The sequence below is a fragment of the Falco punctatus genome (genome assembly GCF_963210335.1).
Source record: "Falco punctatus genome assembly, chromosome: 2".
Taxonomy (NCBI): domain Eukaryota; kingdom Metazoa; phylum Chordata; class Aves; order Falconiformes; family Falconidae; genus Falco; species Falco punctatus.
Window position 1 is genome coordinate 21,701,505 of NC_137581.1, and position 23,596 is coordinate 21,725,100.

Below are 23,596 nucleotides of genomic sequence, written 5' to 3' on the forward strand. Positions count from 1 at the left end.
TGTAAACTTTTCTAGCAAAAGCCCCTGCAGTTTTTGAGGAAAAATACTGCACATAAAAATTTATATTCACTTTTCCCTAAAATTTCCAAATTCTCACTGTTTCCTTAGCTTTTCCTGGCTCCTCTTTAAAGAACATAAAAGAAACAGAGAAAGAAAGATGGGTGTTTCTGGGCTGAGTGGGAGCTTGCATGAACACCCGATGAAGTGACTGACTGACAAACTTCAAAGCACTGCTGAGCAAGTGAACCCTGCCCCAGTTCTCATACAAATTATGAACTAATTCTGACTTTTCTAGAAAAAGCAGCCTACTTCTTTATTGGGATATCTTCAGTCTACCAAGTGCACTTCTGACAATCCTCAAAGTCAGTAAGTATTCCAAAAAAAGAGGGGCAACATTTTGTCTGTCTCTAGCTACATCTTGTTCATCTGTTTCAGACCAGGTGAAAGCATTTCAAGCATTGCATATTCAAAGCAAACATGCTGCCCAGAATCAGCCTTTCACAATGATGCCTGTGAAATCTTCTGCCACCTTCCTTTCCACCTACTGTTTTCAGCCAAGCCACTGCAACTCCAATGAGCCTTTTCAGAAGGCCACCTGATACAGTGGGCAGATTTTGCTTTTATTTGAAAGACAGCTTAAGACAAATTTAACTGTATGGAAGCACTTTAGCTAGTAGGCAGAGTTATTAAACAGTCAGCATTTTAACATGATTACTGCAATTAAGGTATGAAAAACAATCAATGTCACACATTGCTCTACATTCAATTATATCACTTACAGCATGAAATTTATTCTAAATAGAGCACCTGCATAAATTCTGATTTCTATGACATCACCCCTGTCACTCATGCATGCTTCACCTTCTCTGCAGATTTTAGCTCAGGACCAGTTTTAACAGTATAAACAATTCAGCAGAGAGTGATACCCTGGCTGGTGCACAAACACAGCTTCAGTGAAGCTGTCCCTTAAACACAGCCCCTCCGAGGTCAGAGCAGAAAAATTACAGGTTTGATAAAGGTTCTTACCTCAGAATCAGACACAGGTAAAGGGTCTCCACATATGCAGAGACTGAGAAAGGAGCTCATGAGAGTCATTTTTTGGTTTTGTCCATAAGAGCTACAAATGTGAGCACACTCTCTGTGTAACCAGTCAGGCGAAGTTTATCCCATGATCCTGTACTTTTAGACTGAGAGAAGGACACGTCACCTGTCATCTCCTAATCTGCTTTTTACACCCTTATCTTGAGCAATAACATTTGCAAAGAGAGGACTGCTTTCCTTCTGCAGCACTCCACCTACAGTAGTGATCCAAATGACAGCCAGATTAATCTCTGCTGTGCAATAAACAATGCTGAAGGACGTGTATTTTTAGACCTGACTTAGCTCTATAAACCATTGAAGAATAGTAACAAAACAGAAAACAAAACCCTCTCATAGCAAAAATCAGAGGAAACCAGACTGATAACCTCACATTCCTCTAAGGGACCTACTCAAGCAGGATCTGATCAACTGACCTCTTACTAGTAGGAACAAAGTATCCAGCACACAACGCATAGGCTCCAGTACTGCAGTCACTTCAGCATAAGTGTGATTCTTGACATCAATGAAAAAATTCTGAGGAAACTATTTTGTTCCATTTGCCACTGGCTTTATAGTGGTGCAGCACCACTGATCCCAAATGGCATTCTGTTCATGAATCCTTTATAGGTGAAATCAGGTTTATGTTACACGATTATTATTGATAACATCTATACATGAGTAGAGATATACATGGCACTTCATATAGGATGAAAATCAAAACGTCATGCACTGACATGCATTATAAGTGGTGTTCAAAAATCTTAAGGGATTTTGAGATTTCTGAGAAGGTCTAAGCCTTACTTGGTTTTCTGAAATTCACACCTGTTAATCTACCAACAGCACAGGATCACCAGCGCTAGCAACCAGGATAATTTATCTTGCTTTTTTGGCTGCACTATTAGATTTCTTCTGAAACTGCAGACACAAACAGCTCTACTTATTTATACCAATGCAAATGAATTAATTTTATCTGGACAGCTAGATTCCTACAACAGTATATTAGTTAAAATGTTTTTTAATCTTTTTCCTGACCGCAGTATACCTACCAATACAACCACCTAAAATTAACATTTACTTCGATCCAGGCTACACTTTCATTTGCTGTTGTTCCCATGTAATATGTCACTCTTGGGGTAGGATTTAGCTCCAGACTCCCACATCTAAATTCTGATGTCTGCAACGGAGGTGCCTGTATGTTAGCTAGATGTTAAAGCTGTCACTGTAGCCTGTAGAAATCTGTGGTGAAATTTTCTTGTCTGAACACAGGCACCCAGAGCCATGTTCCCAACCTACACATACCATGCATCATGCAAGTACCTATGGGAGGCCTGGGACATCCAGAAGCAGCCCCTGGAGACAAGGGGGAAACAATCAGCACCAAAGCAGCACTGGGTGCTTATGTTCAGGCAATCGAGTTGAGCCCCCAGACAAGAGCGTCAGCCAAACCTACAGAGCAGATCGCCCAGGCAGCACTAATGGCAGGAATCAGGTGCCAAACCTGAGTGTCGGCAGATGCCGATGGCACTACACCCATGTTCCCCAGTGCGTGGGGAACCTTGCTTGGTCCCCATGTCCGGCTCCAGCAAGGTGCAGCTTCCCCACAAGGCGCTTTCCAGCTGTGCACATCTGTCTTGGATACCTGCCCCTCATCACACGTGCTGCTTTCAGGTGTGCTGTTTTGGGTGTGCTCCCCAGGGCCCCTGACTGCACCGGCCAGGCTACAGCAGGAGCTTTCCTGGGCTGCTCCCAGGCAGACAATGGCACCACGGAGTCCGAGCCCAGCCAGACCAAATCTTTCCTTTGCCTGGGCCCAGACTGATTTCCCAATACAGGCACAGCAGCTTCAAGGACTTGATCATGACCTCACTCAACCCAATCTGGCACTGGTACGACCCTGTTGCATTTAATGGCACATGACTGCTGTTGGTATTCCCTGTTACTCATTAATACCAATGTAAGCAGCATCAAGTGTTTAACCACTAAAATCTTAGCTTTGCCTTTAGAGCCAGATGAGAGCAAGGTTCTGCAACTATTACTCAAACTACAGTGGCATATTTAATAAAGTCAACCCCCAAAATCGTCTTCAGAGGGAGGGAGTGCTGCCTGAGGAGCATGAGATCTGATTTGTACAGCACTGATAAACTGTTGCTTACACGAAAGCAACTTTTATCAGTGAAATGGCAAAAAAACCTGCCAGTACCTGCAATTGCATGGCAGGACTTCTGCTGGCACAGTTACACCAACCACGAACAACACTTCATCCTATACCTGACCATACTTCCACTGCAGAAAAAGCCCAAAGTGTAAGCCTGACCCAACACAGCCAGCTGCTGGTCAGCTTGCTGCTGTTGGTGAGGGCTGACATACTGCTGCCACCATAACGGCAAAGGAAAAACAATCCCTGGGTGATGTTTTGTTAACGTGTTTATGCCAACTAACTTCCTAATGAAAATAAAATCACCACTTTTTAAATGTGTTGATGCCTGTGTACATTGCTGAGGCTCCCTTCCACTAATCCACATTTCAACCTCCACCATTACCTATTTGGATATTTAAAATCTTATTTTTATGCTCTAAATGTACTGATACAATTAATGCTTCATAACTTACACATATAGATAAGCATGGCAGTCTAAACAGACACTTAAATCTACCTGGCAATCTACTGGGAAGTCACAGGTAGGTGCCAGCCTTGTTGGTCTCCAGGGTAAAGAGCATCCTGGCTCCCTTTTGCCTTTTTTTTTTTTTTTTTTTTTTTTTTTTTTTTTTTCCCTCTTAGCTCCACAATAAGTTGCAATGCTCCATGCTCCATGTTTTGGTATCTCTGTATTTTTGAGCTGCCTGGCTGAAATGCAGCCTTGCTAACTACAGCTGCCTTTTTCTAATCCAGAGAAAGGAAATCATCAAAATCTAATAATGTCTTTACAAGAAATGCATATTAATTTCCAAACAGCATTTATAAAAAGGTGTGATAAATGAAACAGATGATAATTCTGGCTGAGAATAAGCTACAAGGAAAACCTGAGTAGGCTGATAAGTTTCAGAATACAATTACTACATCTTCTCAGTGAAAACTTGTCATGGATAATCAGTCATGTGTTTCTGTAAATGAGAAGGCTTAAAAGCCTCACAGGACCTGTGCTATGTCATGTAGGTACCTCTGTATTTTGTTCATGAGTACACAGTTCTATGTACTTTTATGGGTCTATATAAAAATGTACAAACTTCTTATGCTAGCAATGACAGCTACATGCCAGTATTATAATCGGTGGCTATTGAATAGCTGATATTTCTGTATAATACAGTAACCGCCAAATGCTAGGAACTCAGTAGCAGCATTAGAATTTATTTTTCATTTCATATAAGCCACCAAAAATATAAAGGACCAAGTGATCATAGTGGTCATAAATTATTTTATCGCCTTCACTTAACAGAGTAGAAGTCCTGACAACTTATCTCCACCCAGGCACATGATAAAAGGCAACCTTTGCACTTTTCTTGTTGCTAAATAGCGGGGGGGGGGGGGGGGGGGCATTATCATGGAAGTTCATTTATCAACACTACTAACTGAGGTCAAAAGCTTGCATCATGTTTCATGGACATGATCGATATTTTATTTGCAAACTGTTGTGACAGACAGAGATTATGAGATCCTGAATACATGACAGTCTCCCAGAGAAAATATATTTATTGCTTTCTTTTTGGATTTTGTCAAAAGATCCTAAAGTGTATGAGAGCCTAGGGATATACTGTTCACTCAACAGGTTGACAATTTCCAACAGTGAAACAATCACAGCAATAGTTTCCATGGAAATAATTGCTGTTGCTGTAGAAGAAAGCACCCATTCAGTCAGTGTTCACATCTTCTATCACAAGCTAACCAGAATTATTAAACTAGTCCAATACACTTACAGGAAGAAAACTTCCATCTATTCCTTTCTAATTAAGTGTCTCTGTCTCCTCTACCAATAGCATCTTTTTAATTAGCCTTTAATAAGGCCCCAAGTAAAAGCATTGAATATCTATCCCTAGACTACACAGTGCTATTTGACCAGTGGTCTGCAAGACAGGAGAATATGATCTGCGAAACAACTGAAAAAAACCTTAAGAACATATATATTTACACCTATACAAACAAGCAAAGCAGAAGATATCAAAGTAATACAACTATATTCAAAATTCAAGATAAGTTTTAGCAGCCTGGAACTTATAAACATTATAGCAAGACAATCTGCCTTTTCTTCCCCCTCCCAAAAACTGAGTGGACCCACAGTTTAAAAATTTGCAGAGCACTGTTCCATAGGGTGACCCCCTAAAGGAATACCACTGCACTATACTAGTATGAGCTCCTAGAATGGATGCAGGAGATACAATGCATTGTAATAAAGCAAAATTACATTATTATGCCTTGTAACATGGTAAAATCAATTGCTGTTAGCAACACAACCTACTGTGGTAAAACACCCATTTTGGAAGTTTTAGAAATTGGGGAAAAAATTATATAACTCTACTCTTGGGATTTGTTGCCACCAAAGCAACTGTGGTATTCTAACAACTACACCTATAAAACAGCATTAAAAAATCACCTATGTAGACACAACCCCCCAAAAAATTTAGCCATATATTTCTAAGGCATGTTTAATGCAGGTTTGCTTCATTTAACCTGATCCTTGAAAGCCTGCTTATCACAATCAACAAGCATAATGCTTTCCCTCTCAGCAACACGCCTTACGAAGATTAGCGAGTTTACCTTCCTAGTATCCACATTTCACAGATAAGGAGCAGATACAAGGCAGTTAAGTCATGTAAGTCACAGAGGAAGCACAGGGCTGAACTGGAAATGACAAGAGGATCTCATGACTCTCAAATCTGTTCTTCAGCCTCAAGGATTTCCTTCATCCTCTCTAACTCATCTCCAAAACCAAATCAGCTAATGTATTTCCGACCTACACAGGAGAGTTTGCAGGGAAATGTAGCTGTTTGCAGAAATAATCTCATCAGTTATGCAAAAATGCAAGGACGCTAAAACTATAAAGCTGTTTCCATTTGTTTTCTGTTGACTGATACTTGGGGATGGCTGGGTGGTGCTCTAATGCTGTCCCTTCCTTATTTCAGTGTCTGAACTGGAACAGCAAGCATGTAGTGTATGGTGTAGCAGAGGAGTTGGCAGGGCCATATCCTCTGCCTCATTTTAGGAGCTGTATAGCCATTAATAATCCCTAAATAAATCCCTAAGTGATTTCTCAGAACTCCCCAGGTCAAGTAACAGGTCTAAAAAAAAAATCCATTTTCCTTTACTTGGCAAAGCAAGCAACTTTTTCCAGGCTGTCTTTGTAATATCCGCTGGTGAACCTCGGAAGCCAGATGATAAACACAGGTTGAAAATGGAACTTTATGCTAACAAAGCAAAACATAAAAAGCCATAGGCCTTTGCATCTCTTCAGCGTCCCTCCAGGCAGAGGTCCTCTGGTTCCTCCACCCTTCCCGAGCAAAGCCTCATCTTCCCTGCCCAAGCCCAAGCCCAGCCGCTGGCTGGTCCCAGCAGCAGTCACAAACGCCAGCTTGCACGGGGTGGAGCTGCCCTGGGCAACTCTACGCCTGCAAACTATTACTTCCTAGAGCGTGGAGTAAGGGCGAGGCTGCTGTGGTTGAGCCTGGAGTAGGAAGAGTCGAGGCTGCTGTACTCAGCCTGCTCCAGCACTCAGCCACAGTCCCCCAGCCTGCCACAGCATCCCGCTCAGCATCCCGGTACCACAAGCGGCACAGCAGTGGACGCCAGAAAGGGGAAACGCAGCTGCCTCTGCTCGATTTGGACCTCACAACCTCCTAGCGTCGAGATGGATTTTCAGTGATGACAACTCAACAGCATGCTCGACGTAAAAATTACACGGCCAGAAGTGTCGTTCCCCTCTCTAGGGTACTATTACTCCTGATCCCAGGGTAAGCAGCACCTGGGTGTTACTGAGGCGACAGAGCAGAGCAACAGCAGTCAAGCGTCAGACACTGTGGAGAAGCAGAGGAGCACACAAGCAGCAAGGAGAGGAAGCAGCTTGCCCCAGGCTAACTGCAGAGTCCACCTGAGCTCCTCCTTTCAGCATCTACAGAACCTTTTGCAGTGATGACAGTAACTCCTGTATTACTGTACAGCCTTCAAGAATGGCAGTTTTACTCAGCACTGCCGAGTTACTTGGTCTAAAATTTAACCTGACCCAGAATTCAGATTACCATCACCACTGCCTTGTTTTTCTTCTTCCTAGTAGAGGATACAGCAACAAATGATTACAGGCTGTACTGAATACAGACAGCTCTGCTGCAGTGAGTTGGAAGAGTTTTTGCTGCAACGGGAGATTAATGTCCTTTGAGGGCTCCCTTCTGCATCATATTTCAGTGATCGACTGCAGCTCGGGTTTGTAGCAATGCACAGTGGTTTCTGCTTTAGCTCTGGGCAGGTGCTCCTGGAAGTCGCTCTTTGAGCAACTGTGGAGATGTTGTATGTATCCTGGCTTGTGCAGAGCAGCTCAGAGAGTTTAGTGTAAATCCAGTGTCACTCGGTGTAACTGAAACCTCAGTGTGCTGTTAGAGATGCTGCTGAGAGCCTGTTATGGTGCTCTGCTGCGCTGTCCCTCGGCCCTGTAGCCAGGAAGACCAGCATGCCACTGGAGAGATGGGCCCTTGCTCCAAATTACAAGCCCCATAGGAGCAAACCCAGTTTAAGAAGCTCCCCCCTTCCCTCCCTGTTATTCACTTTACCTAATTATCCTTCACAGTTTAGCACATTTTCAGTTACACAGATTAAGCTGATTAAGCCACACTAAATTGCATGCGGATGAACCAGAGGTGCATAAATCCAGAAAAAAAACAGTTCAGAGAGCTGAAACCAGCCAGCTCCCAGCAGATGCACTCATGCCCAGCCCCACAGCACTCAGGAGCTTGTGGTAGGTACCAAGAATGCCCATCCTCAGCTCCTAGGTACTGCATGCTCCTTGTGGGTATCGAACATGACCACATCCAGCCACCACCCTTTGGTCCTTTGCTGTAAGGACACTTTCTGAAGCAAAAAATAGGGAGGATGAGCTGAATAGGACAGAGCTGAATCTTCTCCATATTTCCTCCATAAGCTGTCCCCCAGGTTAAACCACCTGTGCTCAATATTCACAGCCCAGAGATCCGTACAGGACAGTCCAGCTCAGCTCTGCCAACAGCTGAGTGCTGGGGGACTGCATGCTGTGGATTAGCTGGAACCACTGGCTTTTGCATGGCACGAGCATAAATGAGTCAACAGACAGAGCTCGGAGCACTTAAAATACAGTCTGCAAACAAAATGTGACTCAACCCTAATTACAGCAGAACTCCCTCTTCACTGTAATTTCACTTACAGTCAAGCAGATAAGGCATTCAAGTAATAAAAAGTCTGGTGTACTGTGAAGCCAGCTGCCAGCAAGGGAACTTAAACTGCAAGTGCTCTAAAAGCTTGTGAAAGACCAGGTGAAAGACTCGATTTGTCTTTTTTGTAACACATTCAGAACAGCATTTTGTTTAGGCAGCCTCAGCGGCTGGTACAGGCCAGCCCAAAGCGAAGAGTTTAAGTTTTCACTTTACAGTGACATGGGTGTCTTCTTCAGGAAAGTAAAGACTATGCGAAACAGTCCAAATACAAACTTGTACTTAAATCATCTCTTGATGCTATTTAAAAGCAACATATTGAATACAAGTGACAGTGGCATAAAGCAGAGACTGCGAAAGCATGGGCTGTCACAGACAGGCTTTGGTGACTCATGTCTCTGTAGCTTAAGAAGTGCTGAGGCGTGGATCCAGGCTGCACTTAATTAGCTCTTCCCTGGGAACCAACCTCTGGCAGGACCAACAACCAGGAAGGCCAGACATCTCCTCTGCTCCAGTCCAAATCTTGCATTTCGGTGAAACCAACAAAGTGACAGAAGTGACAGGATCTCAAGGCTAAATCACATGGGAATTCAGCTAAACGGATAGATGCCCTTGTGTGAATACTGCAAAATCTGCTTTACAGCGTCGGGGGAAAAGCAAAGTAGAAAATGTTTGGTTTCCGTATTTGGGAGAATACAGAGATGGACCAAATTCCATAGATTTCATTTGCCAATTAATCTACTAGATGAGCAGGTAAGGGAATAAACTAGGTTTCCTTCCAGCTATGGCTGGAGTCCCTAAAGAAGAACACGTTTGAGTCTGACCATTTAGCACCTTGTAAGGTTTGTACTGAAATATGTCTCCAAGCCACAGAGATTTTAGTGGCTGTACTGAAAGACATGTTGGCTTTTACATGAAATCCATACAGAAAAGAAGATGCATGAAACATCAAAACAGTTCAGATTTGTCCTTCAGCACACTGTATTTCAGAGTCAGACAAAATCTTAAAAATTTGGGATTTGCATGGCTCAGCATTATCTCTCAAATGGTTGTCGAGAACGAACCAAGTGTCTATCACAGGAACAACTTGCTGGGTGGGTACAGTTCTATAACACAGAGATGTAGAGTTAAAAATGAACTGTAGTCAAAAGTTCAAACCCCAATGACTTCATTGTGCGAGTATGCAGCATTCATAAAAGTGCCTGCAGGCTGAATAAACTCCAATTAAAAAATAACCTGGCATAAGTATCTTTGGTACCAAGCTACCTCCACACTGAGGGAAGCATGCTGTAAAGGAGAAGGAAATGAGCAATGAAACCCTCCAAAGAAATGGCACAGAGAAACCATACCACTCTCCCTGTTTTGTAGCTATTCTGAATGCCACAGCTTTAGGGCTGTGCATGGGATGAGGAGCAGGCACGGGGGAAAAAAGGAAATATATATATGTGTACATATATATATACAGAGTTTATACCCTTTGCGTAGTAAGGCAGAAGTAAACCTTGTCGTGCACAGCTCCTGCTTCCAATCCACAGCTACCACATCCAAAAACTTTCCTTTCTTGGATCAGAAGAGAGGTCTGGATGCAGCTGCATCATTTGGGTGGCTGCAGTTGCTTTGCCACAGGCAGGGACTCCAGGCAGTGCTCACTGCAGAGGGAGGGGGCTACAGTACCTCACTGCTCAACAGCCAAGGAGTCCATCCCCTGGCCACCATTTCCTTCTTCTGCAGGGCTCCCTCCCATGCCAGCCACCTGCCTGCTACACAAACCCAGAGCTGCCACCAGCACACACTCCGTATTTTAGACAACTGAAGAGAGCACTAAAAGGCACTCAAAATTAACCTAAGATATGTTGTAATATAAAGTTTAAATTGCATGTTATATAATAACAGAATGTGGTGTTAAAACTAAAACTACAGTAGCTTTTATCCACCCAAAGTACACATTCATTTAAAAACTGTACTGGTTTGTCCGGAGCCAAGGGGAGGGACCAGCTGATTTTTTCTTTGGCCATGATCACAGATCACCACTAGATGGTAGATGAGCAGCATTAATTCTACCTCCCATTTTATTCCTGAGAAATAGAAGGGAGATAAATCCACACTATGCCTCTCACCTCTTCTGGCAGTGTGAAAGCATCCCCTTGCCTAGCACTCACCCTTAAGTAAGAGTTTTGGAAAAGAAGGATGGCTGGGGAAATTCTGGGACTCCAGAAGAAGAGTAACCTCAGAGCCCTAACAGTTACACCGGGTTTATTTTTCCAGTCTTGCCATCGCTGCAAGCACTACAGTAAACAAACTCTTTTCTCCAGTTCGCAAAAAACGTTCCAAGCTTTTAAAAGTAAGATAGCTTCACAGACATTATAAGACCTTGTAGCATGAAAGGCTGAAATCTGCAGCTGCAACAACTGCCTAAGGTACATGATACTTTCAGTCAAACTGAGGTGGCTTAAAAGACGTGTCAGCTTTATTTTGTAAATGGTTTCCATATACATACAGATCCAGAGGGATTTTTGCCCCAGTGCATTTTTCCCGATGAGTAGCGAACCTTTCTCTCCTGCCTCACCCCAAACAGCTCAAAACCACATTGCCACACATCACTGGGGCTGCAGTGAGCCACACCGTTTCAGATGGGTGCAGGATACATGTGACAGCTCTTCACCAACACTGCCAAATCACTGCAACCGCTTCAGTGCCAACTCACAATGCTTCAGGTAAGGGCACAAGGTTATTAACATGAACTTAACTCAGAGGTGCTGCAATACATCTATCTACCCATCTACTGAGAATAGGATATCAGGCACTAGGTGCAGGGAAATGCTGGTGTCTTCACACCAAAACGTTAGTAGCAACACACTCAGCCCAGCACAGAAAGTACTGCTGTTTGAAATTTGCCGGCAAATAAATCACCATTTTACCCTCAGTATGCCCATCACTGCACAGTTAAAACATCGGATACAACGAATGCTTAAACCTGTATACTGTATCTTTCACACCACACTGCTCTACATATATTACCATGTTCTGCAAGGCTTCCACAGGCAAAGCTTTCACACTGAATCAACGCTACTTCAAAATATACAGACTCCTCAGAGACCTTTCAGCTTGGAAGGAAACACAGCCAGGCCCTGCTTAGGCTGGTAAAGTCTGACAAGACCACATGACAAGGTGGTGTATCTGCAGGGTGCAGTAAGCTGCCCTTGACAACTTACACGAATAGCTTTGCTGCCAAAACTTTCTTTGATATTAATGCACAAAGTAAAAATAATGTGACGTTAGCATCCAAAGAGACTATATTCAAGGAAATAATAGCTGTCAGCATATTTTAGCATCAAGAAGCTGCAATAGCCATTAGTATCCAGGTTATTTTGCATTGTTTTGCGTTAATAAAACCTATAGATTTATATACAGCTTCTAAAGGATTTTGTTTTCTTTCTTACCTCTTCCTTTTTCTCTTCAGCACCTGAAGCTAAATTGAGGCTTAGCTGAGAGTGGCTGCTTATGCCACTGTCTTCATTTCCATCGTCATAGTACACTGTCTGCACCGAGTCCTGGAAGCAAACAGGGTGCCTGCCCAGCTTCAGCCCCGGTACCTCGAACCTCTCCTCACTCTCCGATGAGCTCAGCGACAATGTGCTGTGATGGTTTGTGCCCTGGAAATCCTTCTCTGCAGTGGGACTCTGAGGCTTTGGAGTCGTCGGCCTGACCGGAACATGAGGGTTTTCAGCTTCATATGTAAACTGTTGGGTAGCTTTTGGTTCATCCGAGTCCGAATAAAACACTTCATTGGGAAATGGACTGATGTCATTCAGCGTGGGTGATAAGCTATCGGAGTCTGGGATACCTGATGAGGTCCTGAGGCTTTTGTCTTCAGCAACAGCTACATTCATTTCAGCCTCTTTATCCTGAGCAACTGTGGGGCTTTGCAGACAAGGCGTTCCTGGCAAGGAAGAGTCTGGACTAGACACTGGGGAGGTGCATCTCTTTCTGTCATGATCTGCGCTGCTGGAAACCCTGCGGGAGTAGTCATCATGCAGCCTGCTGTTTGACCTTGTTCTCTGGGACTGCTCGCTAGGAGAAGGAGCTGTGCTTTTAGGGCCATCCTTCTTCCATGCAACATCTGTAACATTACTGACGAGTTTCAAAACTCTGTCAAAATCCTTTGTCCTGATAGGGCTCTTCCATCGCTTGGATCTCCTCTCCAGGTTCCCACTGGTTTTGTCCGAGTCAGCAGAAGTAACGCTCACAGTCCCTGTTGGCATCTGTTTTTCACTTGCAACCTTGAGGTCTGTCAGGTTTGAGGTGGACTTCCTTTTGAATGAGCTTTTTTTTAAAAAGTTCAAATTATCTGAACTTTTGCTTCTCCGATAAATGATCCTGTTGTTTTCAGAGTCCTTCACCAAAATTTCACAGATCTTTGGCTCTGCAATGACAGGTGATGTCGGCCTAGTACAGTTGTGTTGACTCTGAACTTTATCTGTGTCTAGCAAGTTTATGCGGCCAGCACCATAAGCTCGCCTGATGCTGCATGAGCGGTGAGTATTCCTCAGGAAAGACTCATCGCTCTCCTCTGCATCTGAGCAGTCAGAAGCTAAACCATCCCCTGCATTCTGGAAATCATGTAGAGGCCCCGAATAGGAATACCTGTTAGTCTGAACTTGCACCACTGTCCCGTTTGACCCATGTTTGCCTAAGCCATTCTCATTTAAGATGTCTGAGCATTCCCTTGTTTGAATTCCTTGGAGAACTGAAGATTTCAACTTCTTGAAAGATCCCATTTTCCTGATGGAAGACAAAGCATTCCACGAGGACGAGCTGCCCATCAGAACCAGAGAACGAGGCCTGTCAGAACTGGAATTAGCCCGTTTCCGAGGGGTGGTGAAAAAGCGCATGATTTTGGAAGGGCTGAGTTTATCCTCTTGGATTTCCTCCTCATGACTGTTGCCAGTGCTGCATCCCCCGTTATGACTGACACAGGTAGCCTGGTTTGGGGGCTCTTTATTATCCATAACTATACAAGTAACGGTGGTGCCATTTCCACAGCCGTTCGGAAATGTTGTCATGCTCTCGACGCTGTACGCATGGAGACGGAGGCTGGGGCAGCTCAAAGCGACGCTGCTGTCCCCAGCAGCTGACCTTGCTGCCTCTCCTTCATCTCCTGCACCTTGGTCTGTCTTGCTTTCACACTGACTGGGTGCAGTGAGCTCCTCAGGCTGTGCTGCCTGCACGAGGAAAACAAAAGCAACCGTTAGAGAAATCTCCTTAGACAGTAAAAGAAGTCTGAGCCCCAACGTAGGAAATAAAGACACATGGGTAACAAAGTTTTTTTTCATGAACAAAGGTGTGTTGCAGTTATGAGAAGGTATGCAATTACACTTTGAGGGCTTTATGAATTCATTAGCAATTTAAGAGACCAGAATAATTTCAATATGTACTTGTTTCTCTAATACTTAACAAGCTAATAAATTCAGTATGACTACCACACCTACCTTACAACGCTAAATATAATCCACATGCAGACTTAAGGGAAAGAAACCCCCAACAGCAGCAGTCCAGCCCTCCTCCTCATACACTCAGCACTGAGCCCCAAAACACACGAGAGAAGTTTGCATCCAAAAACACGAGCACAACCATCAGGTGCCACCTAACTCTCAAAGAGAAGGCAAAGAAGAGGAAAACACGGATCTTTTTTCCTACGCTTGCTGCTGTTGGAAGGCTGCACGACACCTGTTTTATCTGTTCCCTAGCTGGAGAATTTAAGAGTTACATCGAGTGCACAGCACTTTCCCTAGCCAAAGAAAACAAGACTCGGAAGTATGTAAAGCCAGAAGCTGGCTTGTGCTGTCATGACAGCGCAATGAAAACTTGGATTTGGAAGTGACCGGAGTCCCTGTAACTGGCACGTGCTGTGTAAGGGATGTCCCCCTGAGCTGCCCGAATCCCCAGCAGCCCAAACCCTGCTCTGCTGCTCGGGAGCACGGTGCCCCAACCCCTGCCCCAGCCAGGGTCTCTGCCCGGCAGGGAGTCGCTTGCACCGCCGTGCTACACCGTGCCCAGGAACGACCGGTGTCCCCAGTCCGAGGCTGGTACCAGCTAACAACGAAGGTCACGGTGCGGTTTTCTCTGCAAGAGCCAGCGGGATCCTCACAAACCTGCCACTGCCAGGGCGGGGAGGGGGGAGCTCCCCCCCCACCGCCCCGGCGCCCTGAAACGAGGAGACAGAAGGTACAGCTGTGCTCGAGGGAGGCAGCCCCGTCCCCTTCTTTGTCTCCTTCCCATCCAAGCGGCAGCGGGGGTCGGCGGGCCCGGGGGAGGCGTGGGGACCGCAGGAGGTGCGGGCGGCCGCCGCGGGGAGGCTGCAGCGGGCGGGCCCGGGGGGTCGCGCACAGCGACCCCCCAACCCCCACCCCCCCGGCGTGGGACGCGGGAGCTGCGGGGCCCGTGCCCAGCGGCTGTGCGGCTGCTCCCCCCGCAGCGCGCTCCAGAGTGATCTGGCAGCCGCCGGCCTCTGGGGATAAAAGGATTTTCTTGTGTTTCAGCGAGACGCCTGCTTCTAATCTCCCTCATTCACGGAGGCGCGGCGGGAGGCTGCCGGGCTGCGAGGCAGAGCCGAGCCGAGCCGGGTGGAGCCGGGCCGAGCCGAGCCGGGTGGAGCCGGGCCGAGCCGAGCCGGGTGGAGCCGGGCCGAGCCGAGCCGGGTGGAGCCGGGCCGAGCCGAGCCGGGTGGAGCCGGGCCGAGCCGAGCCGGGTGGAGCCGGGCCGAGCCGAGCCGGGTGGAGCCGGGCCGAGCCGAGCCGGGTGGAGCCGGGCCGAGCCGAGCCGGGTGGAGCCGAGCCGAGCCGAGCCGGGTGGAGCCGAGCCGAGCCGAGCCGGGTGGAGCCGAGCCGAGCCGGGTGGAGCCGAGCCGAGCCGAGCCGGGTGGAGCCCAGCCGAGCCGAGCCGGGTGGAGCCTGACTCCGCCGCCGCGGCACCGGGCCGGACAAAGCCCGCCGGACACGGGGGCCCCGGCCGGCCCTTGCGCTCTTGCATCGCTCGCAAATTTCCACGCGGAAAAATAATATCTAACAATGCAGAGAGCAAGACGCTGCTCTCGGCAGAGAAGTTCCCGGAGCAAGCGGCTTTGGGAGAAACTGCACCTCAGCAGGCAGAGAGCCCGGAGAACAAACACCATGACATTAAACTTAAAACTCGGCTGGCGGCGCGGAGCTGCCGGGAGGCGACTCGCGGAGCAGCGCCCTTACCTGGGGGGAGCCGGGGGACCCCGCCGCCGCCGCCTGTCCGCTCCCGCATCGCTATGGCAGCGGCCGCCGCGGCGGGGCGGGGGCGGGGCGGGAACCCCCGGCTCCTGCGGCCGCCCAGCGCCGGGCCTCCCCCCGGCAGGGTCTGCTCCCCTCCGCCCGCCCCCAAGCGACTCCCGGCGGGTCGCCGGCGCTGCCGCTGGCTGGAAGGAGTCTCCCGTCCATCTGCCGTGCGCGGCGGCGATGCCCCGCCGGACGGGATCCGGCCACGCAGGGCTGATCGCCTTTAGTACTTTGAAAATGTCACCCGTGCTGGCCAGCCCCCCCACCCCGCTCCTCACCCCTTCTCCAGCGCGGGGTGATTGTCCCGGCAGTGATCCGCGGGCTGAGGAGCCCCCTTCCTCACAGGCTGCAACTGATCCTCCCAGTAAGCCCCGAATGTTTGTAAAAAGCCTCAGATCACGTGTCGCTCGTTCTCACCCCGGCAGAGTACATTCAGCAGCTAGCTGCTTGTTTTCTAACAAAACCAGCCGTAACATATATTGCTATTTAGTATTTAAAGCGGATGGGGGGCCCCGTTGTGTTTGTGATGCCAAATACAAATTTCTTACCGGTGAATAAATGAGCATGTTCCCCTAAGGGTGGTTTGCTTCAGTCAGCTTAAAGATACACATGCTGGAAAAGAAGCACCTGCCAACCTGCAAGCTTTTTCAGATACCTACGGCTGGTTCCCAGGCTGTCTTTCTGTCCCAAGCCTGGCCAACTTTTTTACTTGTCCCTCAGACTTAACAGCAAGAACACTTTATGCACAATCTGAACGGCGTTTGTATACTGCAACAAAACCGCTGTGAGACAATGTCTTCCAGCCCCACGTCATGACTCCTGACAAAGACTGGTCGTCCTTGTTCAGGTAGTTTATTGTCTAATAATATTTCTACGCTTGGACCGGAGCTGTGGACATCATGAAAACCGTTTTAAAGTAGCTCAGGTAAGAGGAAAAAGGAGATGACACAGAGTGCACAGCAAAGCAGACACCCTAACGAAGTAACGCAGGCCACCAGCCCCACTGCCCTCCTCCGAGACCGGTGTGACTGCACACGCACACGGCAATTACTTCTCTGGAGAGCAGTGCAGGCGTACTCTCAAAGGCAAGGTGTAGTTAGGGGATGAGGCAAACAAATGGGCTTAAGGGATGTAGGTCAAATGAAGCAGCAAATAACTCTGGGAGTGACCACAGGATTCTCCGGCAGGCAGCAGGAGCCGGCACCGCCTGCCACCAGGCGAGGTCTGGCTGGCCCCAGCACTATGGTACACCCCATGGAAGGAGTGAGCTTTGAATAATGACTCACATGGAGGGACAAAGTGGTTGCTTTACACTGCTGACCATGGGAAGCAAGGAGAAGTAAATGGAGATAAAGGCTGTCAGCGCTGACATTGTATGGAGAGGGTCCACACGGACTGTGGCTGGTGATTTGTGTTAGCCTGGGACTACCTGGGGCAGCACAGATAGTCCTTATCTGCTTCAGACCTTGGGAAAAGGAAGCCTCTGAAAAGGGACCCAGCAATGGCACTGAAATGACCACGAGAACAACTTTAGCAGCATCATGAAAGGAAATATTATTTTGTTCCTATGAGGCAAGAAGCATCTCAGAAGTAAACTTTAAAAAAGCTTTCAACAGGTCTTGTAAACATGTCTCACAGCCTCCCAGGTATCTCTAGGGGTTCGTGCTGGTTGCTTGAAAGCTTCTAACAGCACTATTCAAACCTGAATTTCAAAGGATTTACGTTGCTGTGTCTTTGTACATTCCTTTCCATAAATATGCCAGGTATATCCATCACACTCATTCGGAATATCCTTTTTAATCTACAAGCCCCCTCAGAGAAGGGGGGCTTGTTCCTCCTGTGTTCTCTATCTACCAGCCAGACAAAAAGACAAAGCAGAAAAAAACTATTGAGCTGAATTAAGCCACTAATGTGGGTCTCTCCTTTTTCTAGCCAACAGTGTTACTGAAACTTAAGAAATTCTGGTAACTTTGAGTTCTGAACCCTTCTTTTACATGTATTTGAAGCAGCAGGTTAAAAATGGCTTGAAGAGATAGAAATGATGGAACTGACAGGCTAACAACATCTTGCATGAACTTAATTTCCTTAGAAAGCCACGCTAAAAACTCAGTTTAGATAATGAAGTAAGAATATATTGTATGCTATATTCTTTAAATGTCACTACATTTAATAAAGAAAATACCTAGAAAATTGCAATTACAGAGATAACAGTATTTAGTCAATTGGACATTTGTCAAGCTTCTGTAAGTAAATACTATAGTTTAATCTTCCAGACTTGTTTGTCCTAGATTTTCTATTGGTAGTATGTGAAAACCCACTTCTAATTTTTGCATCTTCATTGAATCAAGTCTGTCCTTCCACACATGCGTACCATTTAGCAGAGCACAGATGCAGCACACCGAAGAGTGTGTCTGAGAGCAGGATTAACTTCCTGTACTGGGGACCAGTAACTACCCAAATCTTTTCTTAATCTGAATTACCATTTTTTTCAAGGCTGGGAAGAATATATAGTGTTCTGGTGCTGTCACACCAAGGTTTAATAAGATGATGCAAAGCAAAATTTACCAACAGGACTGCCATGAGAAAGATGGCAAATCAGTCTTCTGACTACAAACTTGAACACTTTCCAGTTTCTTACAATACCTGAAGAAAAACAAGCCACAGTGTTTCCTCAAAGTTACAGACCAAAGTTTCCCATTAGTCCTTCCTATACAAAGATTTTTCTACAGTCCTAAAAAAGCAAAAATTCATCTAAATTTATGATTTTAAAAAGGTGCTTTTGAAGTGGCATTCCTGGTGGGCTTTCCAGCTTTTTTATTTCTTCGGAGGACTGATACTATGTGCCACTGGGAAGGCTTGAAAAGGTGTAACAAAGAACAAATTCATTGCACTTTCACAGGTATTTCTGAAAAACTGAGCTGTATACCATACTCCAGATGAGTAACAAAAGCTGCAGTGAACTGAGAGGCAGCGCTAGCACTGCATGTTCTGGTTGACCAAGTATAGTAATCGATGAAGAGAACAACTCCAAGAATAAATTCTAGATTGGTATATGCATGAGATTTTTAATAGTGATATAGCAATGGTCATCAAACTTACTGCAACAAAAATGAAATGCTTGTATTAGAAGCTCTAAATCTGTAATTTAAAAGAGGTTTAATGTGCATGTGACAAGGAATGAGAAGGATTATTCACAGTGTAATACAGGTGGGAAAGGATTACAAAAAATGTGACATGGGAGAATGAATATAGAATTTTAATGATGAAGGAACAACCCCCCCCCCCCCCCCCAGCTTTTAATAGGTAGCGATACATCTGTTAGCTTTCACAGTGATAAAGTCACTCAAATCTGAAAAGTCTAAATGAGAATGATTCTTTCTACTTAGAAATTCTCTCTTCCACTCCCACAACTCTTATTTCTTTCGTGGTTCTTTTATAAATACTTTCTAAAAGCCTGTTTTAAAGCAGTGTGGGGTTGCTTTGTTTGTGTTTTTTTTTAAAGGTAGTTTTAAAAAGAGCCCAAAGGAATAATTTCAGGAAAATATAAAAGCATTTGTCCTGCTTCAACAGCTATTGGGCAAGATGGCAAAGGAAGTGACTCTCAAACACATACTCAAATTAATGACTGACCAAATTTAATTATTAAAATGCGGGATTACTGAAATAAGAGATTATTAAACAGCAGTGTCTTTTCCAGGCTGCAGTACATAACTAAAGCTCCAGTTCTGCAGTTTGCACCTTCCTTTAACATCCCCGGCAAAGACTCTTCTGCAAGCAATTAACCTCCAAGGAATCTTTACACATTGACAGGTCCCACAGGGGGAATTAAAGCTGAGTCACATATCCATTGAAGTTAAAGGCAACTCCCCCACTGACTTCACTGGGAGCGAGATCACGATCCCAATTTATTCAGTGTAGAAATGAGGGAAGAGTAGTATGTTTGTGTATGCAAGCACAAACTGACATAGGCTGCTAATTATTTTCATCTGCTTTATATATAAACTGTGTGAAAATAATGTAGGATTTTTCCATTTGTGTAGATCTGCAACCAAATCAGTAATAATAAATTGAAGGGGATTTTCCAAATTCAAGACCTTTGTCGTCTTGGCACTGAAAAAATCCATTCCAGAAAATGAATCACGTTGCTAAGGAAAACACTCAAAGGACAGCTTGGGTTAAATTGCTGTGTTAACTTCTTAATTTGCCCAGTGAAAGCCATCGCTGCCCCTATACAGGAACCTGGTATGCGGCTTCCCAAAGACCAGTTCCCCTTGCATTTACTCTGCTGCCGATAAAGGCAATTACTGACCAAACTGAGAAAGGTTTATCACAAAATCACCACACACAAGACTTTTCCTCTCTAATCTTCTTTTCAATGTGCTTTGCCGAGGTTGTTTTGCTGAGCTTGCTCAGCTCTGTTGAACACAGAGACCCAGTTGAGGGAGAACACAATAGCCCGATGGAGTGACGCCATCAATGAAAAATGACCCTTGTGTACCAGGTTACCATTATCCCATCTCCAAGTTGCTCTTACCCACCTACACCACTACAGCTGCATGCAGCTTAATGATGGCTTCAGCCTTTCAGGCTGCTAGAATGCTATTTATAACCCCACGGGGTCTGACTGCGATGCTATTCTTTCTCCCCCATCTTCAAGAGGCATTATTCAGACAGCATGACATGAAGAGATGGCTGGTACTACAGAAGAGCAGTTTCCAATAAACAGATCATTGTGTTTAAACATAAAGAAGACTTCCAGTTACCAATTAGGAAGGCTGAATTCCACCTTTATTTTGTGTCTCACAAAGTGTAAGACATAGGAAGGAAAAAGACTGTGGAGACGTAAAGTAGACAGGAATAGGAAGGAAAAGAGATTAGTCAAAAAGGTCTCTTTTTTTGGCCTATTACATGTATGTTTTTCTTTTTTTCCTTGTCTTGAAGAAGAGTTGCATTAGATTTTCTGTTAGATGGATGTACATTGAAGTGATACGGACTATCTGGGAGGAAAGGGTGCAATTTCAGAGAGCTGGGATTGTCCCACTCTGCAGCCATTTGCTTTCCCTTCCTTCTCTGCTTTACCTGCCATTCTTTCCTGTGTCACACCCCTGGCTGTGGTGTCTGATGGCCCTACAGCCATTCTGTATTTATTTATCTTGCTTAGAAATAATAGCATGTAAAAGTGACTATTAAGAGCTCCTTATCAGCCTTCTTCCCCACCCACTTAATCACCTTGCTTTCCAGTCCTCTCTATTCAAAACTGTCCTTCCAAAATGACCTGAGGATATGAAGGTGCCTTGTTATGCAACCGGGAGGCCAAAATCAATCAATGGAAGAATAAATGAGCCAAGAAAGGGCCTTGAGGAGTCTGAGGGCTGAGGACCCCCTGAAGCAGATGTTTGCACCTGGGGCTGGAGTGACAGGAGCTGGCACACTTCATGCATTTTCGGGTGTGCCCTGTAGCAAGGGGCTGCGCTAGGGTTTATTTGATTTTTGAGCAATGGTGAGGAATTCTTCCTGAGCTCGGGGAGGGAGCACAAGCAGCGCCCAGCCCTCACTTAAATCATCCAGCTGTGCTGGAGGGAGCAGGGGTACAGCAACACTGCAGAGGTACAGTGTCCATCAGATGTTAGAAAAGATGGAAATGCTTTAAAAGTGAAGCAGGTAGTGGACTTCATTAGGAGTTACATCACATCAGTAGAAATTATGCAAAGTTATATAGGATCATCTTCCTTCTGATGCTTATTATAATAAAATAACAGGTCTCAGCAGAATAATAGGCCCAGCATGATGCAACAGAAATACCCAACTGCTTCTGGTGCAGCTGTGCACCTTAGTTAACTCCATACTGGCCAGGGCAAAAAGCCCTGAACAACTACAGCTCTTGATACGTTCATGAGGTCAGAGCAGTGAGTGACTCAGATTAAGAGAAGGAGAAACAGGTAGCGTTTGGGGGGAAGCACCGGGGCTTGTTATTGTCAGGAGGCTTCTAGGCAGTCTTGATTCATGTGCTTCAAGAACCACACAGGGCTGGGTTTTTTCAATTAGTATCAATACTTTCCTTTGTTTAGTCTCTTTTTACAATGACAAAGTTGCTGTCTTTGTTATGGTCTGAAGTAAATTAACATTCATGGGCACATTTCTTGTGAATTACCATCTCTGTGTGTTTCTCTTTCTTTTTCAGACAAAAAAAAAAAAACACCAACCAACAACCCAACAACAACAAAAAATACTGCTAATTCTACCTCCAGTTTGTCGATAACTTCTACTTTTTGTTTGAATTTACTCTATCAAAGAATCCTGTGGAATGGAAAAGCTAGAAAAAAACAATTTGAGCAAAGTGGATAACAATGAAGTGCCACAACAACGTTTACGTGCTTGGCCTTTTCAATAAAATCTGTGCTCTGAATTTAGCATGCCTGAAAACTTGAAAGCAATCATAAGCCTTTAGCTAATAGTCACCTCTCTGTTTCTCTGGTGTTGCAGTAACTAATTATCTTCTTCATTATTAAGACTAAAACCAAGAATATTTTTTTAAAAACATGGATGATTAATTTTAAGCAGAATGTCTATGTATTTTGGCAGGAAAAGAAGTTACCTGTTTTTAAAGATGCAGGAGACACCCAGTGCTGCTTAGTCAAAAACTTATTTGTCTGGAAATGGAATCAGACACATACAAATTTATAAATTTTGGGCTAGCTTACTGGTCCTGCTAAAAACAACCATACCTTTTATCAGCAGGATAGCCAAAGAAATCTCTTTCAGCTTGATGTTATTTGTAATATTATAATTATTTCTAGGAAGCGATGCAAATAATATATATTGACTGCCTCTGTAAGATACTGCAGCTGCACAAGTTAGTCTGATTTTGGTGGGAAACCAGAAGATTTTTTTAAGATCAGAGCATTGGAATCGTGCAGCTGTCTTCCTGTTGGAACAGCATGGACAAAACCCCAACTTTAGTAGCCTGAGATGCAGTTAGTTATGTATATCTAAGGCACCAAATGGCATAATTGTCTAAAATGGGAGGGGGGGGAGGACGACACACACGACGACATGGTGGTGGAACCAGTGCCCCAAGAGACCTTTATGGTCACATTGGATCAGACACCCATATTCCACCGAGCAGAGGTTAAACAACTCTGGATTTAGCAGCCCCAAAAGTAACAGGAAATTATCAAAAAAACTGAACACCCCATCTTAGGCAGGAAAGAAGGTTTTATGGCTGAGGCTGGGGAAGGGAGACTCTGGATTTTGTTTCTCTCTAACCTTGGCAGTTCAGCATACTTGTCTCAGTTTAAGTGCCATAGGTGTAAAATAAGTGATTATAGGAGTAGTACCTTATAACCTACAGGCCTGCAAGGACAAATCCATCAGTGCTTCTTTAGCACTTTGATGCTTACGGTGATGAGAGCTATAAAAAGAGTACACACGGAGAAAATAATCCATTATCTACCCATGCAGAAGACAAACCTTAAATTCCAGTTTTTTGAAAGGAGTTCAGACTAAAGTGCCCATTTCAAGACTCAATTGCCTGTTTTGATGATGACCCATTAATCTTCTAAACGGGAGTTTGCAGATCTGGCTAATAATTTATGTCTTATAAAAGCACAGGATAGCTCCGAACCTGAAAGATTACACATTTCCGCACTACAAAAGTTAATATATGTTGGTCAGCTGTCTTTACCTAAACATTGCAAACAGCAGAATGGACGCTTCAGCTCCTGTCAGTGACACTGTCCCTTTTAAAAAGACCTTCTTAAACTTCAGGTTAAGAAAAACTGAGAAAAACCTTAGAAGCCATTACCTCAAGATGCTGGGGTACAGAATTAAAA

General features: G+C 45.1%; 1 protein-coding gene across 4 annotated transcripts in view; it reads right to left on the reverse strand.

Annotated features, from left to right (window-relative positions):
- SPATA13 (spermatogenesis associated 13) overlaps nucleotides 1-23,596 on the reverse strand; it is a 176,094-nt gene that overhangs the window by 34,097 nt on the left and 118,401 nt on the right. Inside the window, exons 1-2 of one of the 4 annotated variants that reach the window (XM_080376361.1) lie at nucleotides 16,043-18,687; nucleotides 11,904-13,685 (exon numbers count right to left, since the gene is read on the reverse strand). In XM_080376361.1, coding sequence (XP_080232487.1) covers nucleotides 11,904-13,526 — 1,623 coding nt within the window. In that variant the 5' untranslated portion in view covers nucleotides 13,527-13,685; nucleotides 16,043-18,687. The other 3 variants (XM_080376360.1, XM_080376359.1, XM_080376362.1) reach the window with 3 other exon arrangements.